The sequence below is a fragment of the Saccopteryx bilineata genome, chromosome 7 (assembly GCF_036850765.1).
Source record: "Saccopteryx bilineata isolate mSacBil1 chromosome 7, mSacBil1_pri_phased_curated, whole genome shotgun sequence".
Lineage (NCBI taxonomy): Eukaryota > Metazoa > Chordata > Mammalia > Chiroptera > Emballonuridae > Saccopteryx > Saccopteryx bilineata.
In genome coordinates, this window is record NC_089496.1 from 55,696,167 (window position 1) to 55,708,274 (window position 12,108).

The 12,108-nt window shown below is 58.9% G+C and overlaps 1 protein-coding gene across 7 annotated transcripts in view; it reads left to right on the top strand.

Annotated features, from left to right (window-relative positions):
* COBL (cordon-bleu WH2 repeat protein) overlaps nt 1-12,108 on the top strand; it is a 166,795-nt gene that overhangs the window by 52,553 nt on the left and 102,134 nt on the right. For all 7 annotated transcript variants that reach the window (XM_066240472.1, XM_066240477.1, XM_066240474.1 and 4 more), the window contains exon 2: nt 9,060-9,263. In XM_066240472.1, coding sequence (XP_066096569.1) covers nt 9,060-9,263 — 204 coding nt within the window. The remainder of the gene's footprint in view (nt 1-9,059; nt 9,264-12,108) is intronic.

Here is a 12,108-nt window from a genome sequence, read left to right on the forward strand (position 1 = left end):
CTCACCCCGTTGAATCCTCGCCTGAACCCAGCAGGTGCCCCCTGCAACCTCTCCCTGCTCAGCTCTGTTCGGGGAAACTGAGGCTTATAAGTCACGGCAAGTTGACCAAATAAAGTCACCTACTGGGAGACAGCAGCCCGCTTGTCAGTGTTGTCACAGGGTTTGAGCTGACACCTCTCTCACCCGGAGTGTGGCTATGGGGCTGGTGGAGGCTCTGCAGCAGTCAGGCTGCGTTCGGAGGCGGGGTCTCCCTGTTGCCCTTGAAGGGGGCACTTTTATGGGGAAGGCGTCTTCTCCCCCACCCCCCGGTTTGTGGTTTGTTGGGACTGTCCACGTGGTGGCTGGGTCCTCCTGCAGGCTCGAGGGTAGCCTTCTAAGACGGCTGTTTCATAGATACATTTTTTTTAGCCCTTTGCGTAGCTGGGTCTGGTGTTGAATGTTTCTCTTGGTTTAATTGTGCTTCTCAAGGGAGAGGTGATTGGAAGGCACTTTGCTTACCTCTCGTGCATTAGATGGAATTCTCCTCTTAGGAAGAGCCGGGTCCTGATGTTGGGAAGTGCCGGACTCCGAAGGGGAGATATTAGGGGGACTCTCACCAGGACCCCCCGTCACTGCCAGCAGTTTGCAGAAATCGTGGGCGTGCGGAGGTCCTGGGTGCGTCCCCCTGGAGGGATTATGCGCAGCCCCTGACCCTAAAGGCATTGAGAACCCTGGAGACTGCCCCCAACTCAGCCACCTCCCTGACCAGCCCTGGGCACGTCCCTGCGTCTCCCCGCGACCCCACCCTCCTCTTTCCTGCCCTGCGACTCGTGTGAGCGACGAGCGGTCTTGAGCGCTGACCGGCGTTCTCGGGGAGCTCTGCGTCCACTCAGACACGAGGCGTTCTCGGGGAGCTCTGCGTCCACTCAGACACGAGGCGTTCTCGGGGAGCTCTGCGTCCACTCAGACACGAGGCGTTCTCGGGGAGCTCTGCGTCCACTCAGACACGAGGCGTTCTCGGGGAGCTCTGCGTCCACTCAGACACGAGGCGTTCTCGGGGAGCTCTGCGTCCACTCAGACACGAGGCGTTCTCGGGGAGCTCTGCGTCCACTCAGACACGAGGCGTTCTCGGGGAGCTCTGCGTCCACTCAGACACGAGGCGTTCTCGGGGAGCTCTGCGTCCACTCAGACACGAGGCGTTCTCGGGGAGCTCTGCGTCCACTCAGACACGAGGCGTTCTCGGGGAGCTCTGCGTCCACTCAGACACGAGGCGTTCTCGGGGAGCTCTGCGTCCACTCAGACACGAGGCGTTCTCGGGGAGCTCTGCGTCCACTCAGACACGAGGCGTTCTCGGGGAGCTCTGCGTCCACTCAGACACGAGGCGTTCTCGGGGAGCTCTGCGTCCACTCAGACACGAGGCGTTCTCGGGGAGCTCTGCGTCCACTCAGACACGAGGCGTTCTCGGGGAGCTCTGCGTCCACTCAGACACGAGGCGTTCTCGGGGAGCTCTGCGTCCACTCAGACACGAGGCGTTCTCGGGGAGCTCTGCGTCCACTCAGACACGAGGCGTTCTCGGGGAGCTCTGCGTCCACTCAGACACGAGGCGTTCTCGGGGAGCTCTGCGTCCACTCAGACACGAGGCGTTCTCGGGGAGCTCTGCGTCCACTCAGACACGAGGCGTTCTCGGGGAGCTCTGCGTCCACTCAGACACGAGGCGTTCTCGGGGAGCTCTGCGTCCACTCAGACACGAGGCGTTCTCGGGGAGCTCTGCGTCCACTCAGACACGAGGCGTTCTCGGGGAGCTCTGCGTCCACTCAGACACGAGGCGTTCTCGGGGAGCTCTGCGTCCACTCAGACACGAGGCGTTCTCGGGGAGCTCTGCGTCCACTCAGACACGAGGCGTTCTCGGGGAGCTCTGCGTCCACTCAGACACGAGGCGTTCTCGGGGAGCTCTGCGTCCACTCAGACACGAGGCGTTCTCGGGGAGCTCTGCGTCCACTCAGACACGAGGCGTTCTCGGGGAGCTCTGCGTCCACTCAGACACGAGGCGTTCTCGGGGAGCTCTGCGTCCACTCAGACACGAGGCGTTCTCGGGGAGCTCTGCGTCCACTCAGACACGAGGCGTTCTCGGGGAGCTCTGCGTCCACTCAGACACGAGGCGTTCTCGGGGAGCTCTGCGTCCACTCAGACACGAGGCGTTCTCGGGGAGCTCTGCGTCCACTCAGACACGAGGCGTTCTCGGGGAGCTCTGCGTCCACTCAGACACGAGGCGTTCTCGGGGAGCTCTGCGTCCACTCAGACACGAGGCGTTCTCGGGGAGCTCTGCGTCCACTCAGACACGAGGCGTTCTCGGGGAGCTCTGCGTCCACTCAGACACGAGGCGTTCTCGGGGAGCTCTGCGTCCACTCAGACACGAGGCGTTCTCGGGGAGCTCTGCGTCCACTCAGACACGAGGCGTTCTCGGGGAGCTCTGCGTCCACTCAGACACGAGGCGTTCTCGGGGAGCTCTGCGTCCACTCAGACACGAGGCGTTCTCGGGGAGCTCTGCGTCCACTCAGACACGAGGCGTTCTCGGGGAGCTCTGCGTCCACTCAGACACGAGGCGTTCTCGGGGAGCTCTGCGTCCACTCAGACACGAGGCGTTCTCGGGGAGCTCTGCGTCCACTCAGACACGAGGCGTTCTCGGGGAGCTCTGCGTCCACTCAGACACGAGGCGTTCTCGGGGAGCTCTGCGTCCACTCAGACACGAGGCGTTCTCGGGGAGCTCTGCGTCCACTCAGACACGAGGCGTTCTCGGGGAGCTCTGCGTCCACTCAGACACGAGGCGTTCTCGGGGAGCTCTGCGTCCACTCAGACACGAGGCGTTCTCGGGGAGCTCTGCGTCCACTCAGACACGAGGCGTTCTCGGGGAGCTCTGCGTCCACTCAGACACGAGGCGTTCTCGGGGAGCTCTGCGTCCACTCAGACACGAGGCGTTCTCGGGGAGCTCTGCGTCCACTCAGACACGAGGCGTTCTCGGGGAGCTCTGCGTCCACTCAGACACGAGGCGTTCTCGGGGAGCTCTGCGTCCACTCAGACACGAGGCGTTCTCGGGGAGCTCTGCGTCCACTCAGACACGAGGCGTTCTCGGGGAGCTCTGCGTCCACTCAGACACGAGGCGTTCTCGGGGAGCTCTGCGTCCACTCAGACACGAGGCGTTCTCGGGGAGCTCTGCGTCCACTCAGACACGAGGCGTTCTCGGGGAGCTCTGCGTCCACTCAGACACGAGGCGTTCTCGGGGAGCTCTGCGTCCACTCAGACACGAGGCGTTCTCGGGGAGCTCTGCGTCCACTCAGACACGAGGCGTTCTCGGGGAGCTCTGCGTCCACTCAGACACGAGGCGTTCTCGGGGAGCTCTGCGTCCACTCAGACACGAGGCGTTCTCGGGGAGCTCTGCGTCCACTCAGACACGAGGCGTTCTCGGGGAGCTCTGCGTCCACTCAGACACGAGGCGTTCTCGGGGAGCTCTGCGTCCACTCAGACACGAGGCGTTCTCGGGGAGCTCTGCGTCCACTCAGACACGAGGCGTTCTCGGGGAGCTCTGCGTCCACTCAGACACGAGGCGTTCTCGGGGAGCTCTGCGTCCACTCAGACACGAGGCGTTCTCGGGGAGCTCTGCGTCCACTCAGACACGAGGCGTTCTCGGGGAGCTCTGCGTCCACTCAGACACGAGGCGTTCTCGGGGAGCTCTGCGTCCACTCAGACACGAGGCGTTCTCGGGGAGCTCTGCGTCCACTCAGACACGAGGCGTTCTCGGGGAGCTCTGCGTCCACTCAGACACGAGGCGTTCTCGGGGAGCTCTGCGTCCACTCAGACACGAGGCGTTCTCGGGGAGCTCTGCGTCCACTCAGACACGAGGCGTTCTCGGGGAGCTCTGCGTCCACTCAGACACGAGGCGTTCTCGGGGAGCTCTGCGTCCACTCAGACACGAGGCGTTCTCGGGGAGCTCTGCGTCCACTCAGACACGAGGCGTTCTCGGGGAGCTCTGCGTCCACTCAGACACGAGGCGTTCTCGGGGAGCTCTGCGTCCACTCAGACACGAGGCGTTCTCGGGGAGCTCTGCGTCCACTCAGACACGAGGCGTTCTCGGGGAGCTCTGCGTCCACTCAGACACGAGGCGTTCTCGGGGAGCTCTGCGTCCACTCAGACACGAGGCTTGCCTGGGCCCTCACCACCACAGACCATGCATCTCTGTGACCCAGTGCCAGAACCTGCAGTGGGGGCGCTTCCTGGCCGATCCCATCATCACGGTGGCCGCCGACAGGTCCCTGGCCGATCCCATCATCGTGGCGGCCGCCGACAGGTCCCTGTTTGCAGGAAATATTCAAGGAGAGGGGGTCAGGGGTCCACCGTGGCTAGGGTGGCAGCGTGGAGGGCCCACGGCTGCTGCTCTGGCCTCTCCAGCTGGGCGTGTGTGGTCCTCCACCATCCTACCTGAGAAACAGAGGCAGACCTATCACACGAGGCTGTTGTGAGGACAGTGCAAGCACCTTGGCTCCTGTGTTCAGAAACCTTCCAGGAGGAAGCACCTGAGAGGAGGACCCTTTCCTTCCTTCCTTCCTTCCTCCCTCCCTCCTTCCCTCCCTCCCTCCCTCCCTCCCTCCCTCCCTCCCTTCCTTCCTCCCTCCCTCCCTCCCTCCCTTCCTTTCTTCCTCCTTCCCTCCCTCCCTCTTTTCCTTTCCTTTCCTCCCTCCCTCCTTTCCTTTCTCCCTCCCTCCCTCCCTCCCTCCCTCCCTTCCTTTCTTCCTCCTTCCCTCCCTCCCTCCCTCCCTCTCTCCCTCCTTTCCTTTCCTTTCCTCCCTCCCTCCTTTCTTCTTCCTCCTTCCCTCCCTCCCTCCCTCCCTTCCTCCCTCTCTTCCTTCCTTCCTTTCTTCCTCCCTCCCTCCCTCCCTCCCTTCCTTTCTTCCTCCTTCCCTCCCTCCCTCTCTTCCTCTCTTCCTCCTTCTCTCCCTCCCTCCCTCCCTCTCTTCCTTCCTTCCTTCCGCAGCATAAACAGCCCCGTCCAGCTGGAGCTGGCTCCCCGGCTGGGTCCACAGCCAGGGGCCGCGCCTGCCCCTCTGGAATGCCCTTTGAGCACATGCTGTTTACCCCACTGCCTGCCAGGAAGCCAGCGTGTAAATGGGCATGAATCACCGAGCCTGTCACTCGGAGCTGCAGCAGCCTGCACATTGACCTTGGTGCCCGCTGCGTTTGGACCGTGAGAGGCTGTTGGAGGGACACCAAGCCGGGTCCCGTTTGGACCGGGCTGGGGAGGAGGCCGGGTGTGCAGGGCTGTCCCTTCGCAGCCTGCAGGCCTTGCTGGGCCTGGCTGTCCCCTGGGGAGCGAGGTTGTCATGCAGACGCCCAGGGACTTGCAGCCACCGAGCCCAGGTGGTGTCCTGTCCCGCACCGCCTGCTGTTGGCGGCCTGGAGCCTCTGCCTCAGAGAGGACGGCCCCAGCAGCCTGCGGCCCCCCGGGAAGAGCTCTCAGAAGAGACCCCGCTGTCCGCACGCCAGGCGGCCGCCGTGGGAACCAGCCAGCATGGCCCTGGAGCGTAGACAGGAAACACGGGATGTCTTCAGCTCAGACCACTCGGAACTCAACTAGATGATGGCCTTTGGTCGCCAGGAATGTTTTCATACAGGTTGTTTTCTAAGTAGTAGCTTCTGCAGGGCGCACCCAGCTCTTGAACCTGCAGGGAGCCGGGGGTGGGGTGGGGTGCTGCGTGCACAGTGACTGACGCCGAGCCTCCTGCCCGGGCTGTGAGCTTCCCCTCCAACCGTCACCCCCTCTGCTGCCTGCTGGGGACCCCCGCCCACACGCTGCTCAGTCCCAGGTGCACCCGCAGGCACGGCACCCTCACCGATTACCAGGAAAGCAGCCGCCTGCACAGCAGCGCTGGGAAGGCGTTCAGGGCCATATCAGACCATCTCGTGCTACTATTTTCCATTTTTCTTTCGGAAAGAGCCAGAAACTTATTTTGTTCGTGGGAAATGTTCAGTGATTTTTGGCACATGATGTGTGGGCACGCACACGCGTGCACACACGGGCCCGGGCGGGGCTGCACGGCCCACCAGGCGCGGCTCTGCAGGTGCAGGGCGCCCTCAGGGGGCTGCGTGCGGAGTCAGCGGGGAGGCGGGCAGCGCGTGGGCGGCCAGCAGGCGCCGTGGAGCGCAGGGTCCGTGCAGGTGCAGGGCGCCCTCAGGGGGCTGCGTGCGGAGTCAGTGGGGAGGCGGGCAGCGCGTGGGCGGCCAGCAGGCGCCGTGGAGCGCAGGGTCCGTGCAGGTGCAGGGCGCCCTCAGGGGGCTGCGTGCAGGTGCAGCCGGGCGGCTGGGCTGTGGGCAGGGACCGCGTTGGTACCGGCGTGGGCACTGCAGGCTGGGCGGTGCCAACGTGGACTTAGGGGGCAGGGTGATGGGAACCTCTTTTAGGGGGCTCATTTGAGGGGGCATGGAAACCTTTCGTCACTCCCTTTTGTTCCCTGCTCTGTGCTGGGTGTGTGAGCAGGGACGTTGGTCGCCAATTCCGGGCAGCTCTGTCCTTCAGGGGCTCGGGCCGGCCCTGCGGCCATCCGGAAATAAACAGTTTTCACTGGGGAGTCACCCGTTTCCTAGAAGTGGTCAGATAAACGCCTCCTTTCTGGAGCAGGTCTGGGAACTAGCGAGGATGTCCCGAGGGCTGCTCAGGACCAGCCTCCCTATGGCGGACTGGGGAAGGACACACGGCCTCCTCCTCTCTGTCCCAGCTCAACCAGGTGTGGACGGTGGGGACAGGGACGTCCCTTCTTCCTCAGAGGCGGAGCGCCACCGCAGCGAAAACCTCAGGCCCCGGGACCCCGTCGTGCGGGTCGAGGTCAGCTCGGACGTCAGAGCCCTCAGACAGGACTTCCCAGCCTCCTGACCCGTCAGACAGGAGCGAGGCTGGCCCTGCTCGGGGTTGTTGTGAAGGGTCCACGCGTTACTCATCGTCAGCCCCCCAAACTGGTGGCCCCGTCCGCGGACGGCTCCCGTGCTTCTTTCTACAGACGGAAAGGAAAGAGGATGTCGCGAATAAGAAGGAAGCATGGCACCTTCGCAAATTATGATCCAGGTGTAAGGCTTCTCACGAGGAAAAAACAGAGAGAGAGAATTCACGTATATCTATGTATCACAGCCGAAGTTGAGTCCCGGGAGTCACTTCTAAGTCTCGGGTTCACCAGGGGACGTGGACCGCGGGCGATCGTGGCTTCCGGTGAATCCCATTGACTGTTCTCTCCCCGTTTTTAAATTATCTCTTTTCTTTGGCAAGGAGTACACGTACAAGTGATATCAGAGGACCGCTGGGAAGGGCCCAGAGGTGGAGACACAAAACCAGGGTGACGCTGTCCATCACCCGGAGACCGCGATTGCTGATTTTCTGCTGTGTCTTTCTGGACTGTTTTATGGTCTGCTGCTATAATGCATACCGCTCTTGAGAATGGACTTTAGCGACACAAATACTTGGAAGCTTTGTTTTCTGACAAACCCGTGTTGAGGATTTGGGCACATCAGCTTACATACTTTTAAAGTATTGATATTATATAGCATTGCTTTACAGTTCCACGATTTATCGAAATTGGCTCTTACCCACTAGTGGTTAGAATATTTTGTTTACAGTTAAAAACAAGGTGCAGAGCACCTCCGAACCTCACACGGTCGGTACACACATGAGAGGGGGCTTCTTCCTTTAAGATAAATTCCTAGAAATGGGAGTCACCTGTCCCATGCCTCAGGCATGGGTGTCCCCGAGAAGGTTTGCCCTGCGGGAGAACTTACACCTGTGGGGGGCCACGCTCCCTCTCTGTGGGTGGTCTAACCAGAGTCAGGCAGGAGGTGGGCGAGGAGGTGGGGTCAGGTGCTCTTTGTCTTGCTCCCTCCCCGGGCCTCGCACGCCATCACGGAGCTCTGACTCTCTCGGACACTCAGTTTTCTCAGCTGCGTAAATTTGGAGGACCAAGTGAGGTGGTGAGCTTTCTGCAGTGATTATTAGCATGGGCCCTGATATCTAAAATAGGTTCTTGTATATAAATGTGTGTGTGTGTGTGTATATAATGTATATATACACACACATACATACATACATATATATGTATGTATTATACACACACATACATATGCATGCTTATATGTAGAATGAAATACCTGTACAGACTAAGGTCAGTGCCTGCCCTGAATAGTCTGAAGGAGGCAAGAATGTCTTCAAGTGTTCATCAGAATGGGTGACTCATTGTCAGGTGTTAGAAATTGACACACAGTGAACTGAGAATTCAGAGTCCTGCCAGCCATCAGGTGACAGAGGACAGGGCAGGGCTGTGCGTTAAGACTGCCACACTGGTCTCACAGCCAGCCGCCTGTGCCCACAGTGGCTGGTGTCGGCGGTGGGGGTGGGGTGGGGTGGGGGAGGGGGCTGACGGACTTCCCAGCTCGTTCAGTTTGTCCCGATGTCACTCCGGCACACCCCTCCCCCATCCCGTGGATCCCTGGAGCTGGGGCCGTGTTCAGCCTGGGGCATGGGGACCCCCTGCTGGTCGGGCGGTGTGCTGTCCAAATGGACCTGTCACAAAGGGGACCCCGGTGGTGAGCGCGTTGAGGCTCTTTCTTCCCAGGAATGTTTCCTTTCAAAAGTGCTTCCTCTGTGTGTTTTCCTTAATTGTCCGTTTCCCGTGGGCGCGTTCGGGTCGAGGTCGGTGCCGGTTCACCTTCCCACAAGAGGCGCCCTTGAAGGTTGGCAAGGACTCCTCTCCTCAGAGTCTCTGTGGTTTTCTTGCCGACAGACGTCCTAGTTTTGCGTCTGATATGTACCCAAGGGCATCGTCATTCTGTTGTTTGCTCAGTTTTGTGCTCCTGTTGTGACTGATAACTTGATGCCCTTCAAAAGTGCCCAGAGAGTGATTTTAAATAAAGGCCTCACCACTCTGACGGCTCGTAAGCGCGGAGGAGGAGAGCAGCCCCCGGGAGCCGCTGGGGACGCAGGGCGGTGGCGTCGTGAGGCCCTGAGCTGGAGACGCCGCGTCACTCACTCAGTTTCCGCATTGTCATTCCAGGAGGAAGATGAAGGCTCGCGCGCCCCCTCCCCCCGGGAAGCCGGCCACCCCGGGCGTGCAGAGAGGACAGAGCCCCCACCGCGGCGCGTCCCCCGTCCGCCAGCAGAACCTGCTGCCCGTCAAGGAGGACCTGGAGGACAGGGCGGTGGCCCTCACCGTGGTGCTGCCCAGTGGGCTGGAGAAGAGGAGCGTGGTCAACGGCAGGTAGGGGCCTGGGCTGCAGACCCTCACCCTGGGGACGGCACGGCCGGAAATGTCTCCCCTGGCCGGACGGTGCCCGGCCCGCTCACCTCCATCACAGAGAGGGAGACAGCACAGCGCACTTCGGTGACGGCTGGGCACAGGTGGGGGGCACGGGCCTCTATCCCACTCCAGGCAGGTGACCAGCCACCCGCCTGTCCCTCGTCCTTGGGTGGCTGATGTTGGGCCGCTGGGGCCAACCTCCTAAATGAACTGTCCCCATGTCCGCTCCTCTGCTGGCCCGGAGAGGTGCACATACACCCCGCGTTAGTGCAGTCTCCACATTCAAGTTTAATTCAGAAATAAAATCTGATCCACAGATTTTAAATTGAAGGGAATCGATCTCCCAACCCATATCCTTAGATCTAACCGGCCTTGGGAACATGAGTCAGTCTGTGGCCAAGGTCACATGACCAAGATCACATGCACCTGTGGGAAGGTCACGTGGTCACGGTCACATGGCCACAGTCACATGGTCAAGGCCACAAGCACTTCTTTTCCCACAGAAGACACAGCCTCCTTTAATCACAGTGTTGAGTTTTATTACCAATAGAATTCCTAAGTTTTGTGTGTGCTGTTTACCAAAACAGATGATAATTATGTTGTTTGATCACTTTGGTGTTACTGCTACTGTTGTTACTGATAACTTGGTGTTAAAACTTTTTCTCAGAGTCACAGGAAACAGAAGTTTAAATTTAAATGTTGATCCAGTTTTTATGGTAGCAAGCAGAATAGACTGACCACTTATGAACACTTTCAAAGGGAAAAGTATGCTCACTTACGTCTGAGGTAGGAAGTAGTCTTCCTAGAAGAACAAGAAATGCTATAAAGTATTTAAACCTGAAAATGTGGTTTGTTCGGGTCTTTTAAAAATGGGTAACAGTGGCAGTCACATGACTCTGGGTGTTTTTATTCTCATGAATACACTGAATACGGTGACGCACCGGTTTTATTTTTAAATATCAGTTTTGAGATTCTACCTGCACTTCATGGTGAAAATTTACAATGAAATTTGAAGTGGAAGTTTCATAATGAAAATTCTAGGTGATGATTTAATGGGCAAAGGGGTTCATCAGCATTTTTAAATTATTTTGTGGCCCTGGCCAGCTAGCTCAGTGGTAGAACATCAGCCCAGTGTGTGGAAGTCCCTGGTTCAATTCCTGGCCAGGGCACACAGGAGAAGCACCCATCTGCTTCTCCATCCCTCCCCCTCTCCTTCCTCTCTCTCTCTCTCTTCCCCTCCCACAGCGAGGCTCCATTGGAGCAAAGTTGGCCTGGGCACTGAGGATGGCTCCATGGCCTCTGCCTCAGGCTCTAGAATGGCTCTGGCTACAATGGAGCAATGTCCCAGATGGGCAGAGCATCACCCCCTGGTGGACATGCCTGGTGGATCCCATTCGGGCGCATGCGGGAGTCTGTCTGCTGCCCCCCACTTCTCACTTCAGGAAAATACAAAGAAATGAAAGAAAAAGCAAGAAAAAAAAATTCCTTTGTGGGCTATAAGGACAAAACCTTTAAGAGTATTGCTCCAGGCTTTGGGGTCTGCCTGGCATTGGGGCTGTTGAGTGGTGGGGGCAGCATCTTCCCTTCGTTGACGTCCACCACTGCGTTCCAAACAGCACTGCCGGCGAGGATCAGGGTCTGCTCCTCAGGGGACCCTCCCTCCTGATGCCACTGGCCCAGGGGAAGGGGCTCGGGTCCCAGAAGTGAGGGCCACATTGTGCCCACGCGGGAGGTGCTGGCGGGCGGCCTGGTAGCGAGGACAGCCCCCAGCGTCCACACAGGAGGGGTTCTGGTGGCCAGAGCTGCTGTGTTTCTCTGTTCCGCAGAGGGGTCCTTGTTCTACGGGCCGGTGTCTCTTCACTTTGACTTGAGAAGCGTGCCATCGTAATTGTAGGTTCAAATGCCTTTAATAGATGCACGAGAGTTTACGTGTAAGTGTATTTTACTCACGGTTCTTCCATCTTGGGACCAATTTCTAGTTCCATTTTTTAAAGAATCTACTTTATTAGTGTATGGTGAACAAAGAGAAAGGAACTGTATGCCCTGTTGCGTTTACACCGCTTGGTGAGTGCGTAGGGAAGTCAGTCCACACTCAGGAAACTATCGCCACCACCCCACCTTGTCACGTATCTTTGTAAGAAAATGGCCTTGGGGCGTGTCTTCCAGCTGGGACACTCCAGGTCCAGTGTAGAAGCACATAAAGGGAGACAGAACAAAAAACAAAACAAAACAAAACACTTGCCCGAAAAACAAAAAAAAAAAAATAATAAGATTTTGGAAAATGATGTTGAACCGGACACCACCTTTCAGTGACAATAACCTTTATTTTTTTTCCCCCCTACCTCACAGTGTAGGGACGGCCACCCCGTCCTCTGGCAGCCTAGCTAGGAGACCGTGGAGATGGAGTATTAAAATAGATTCCCGATTTCTAAGTAGTAAACTCCGTTCCCCTTCTCCAAGGTTTCCCGGCGGACGGGTGCGTCAGCGCCGGCCGCGGCCCGTGGGCTCCCTTCCCCGGGTCACCCTGTGTCGCAACGATTGCTCATTCGGCAGCTCCGTGGTCTGGGGGGGGTTTCTGTATGTCATCCTCTTTAATAAGACAAGTGCGGGCCGCAGGCCAGCTCCTGACCCTGGCTGAAAATAGCTCTACGATGTTTGTCGACGTGGGTGCGTGCGGGCTCCTGTTTCACTGGAGCCGAGGAGCCTCGCTGGTGAGCACGTCAGGCGTGTAGTCTGGGGTCAGCCCCCTTGCCGTGTCGTGTCCTGACATGAAGCGTCTCGTGGAGAAAACACGATAGTGATGGGA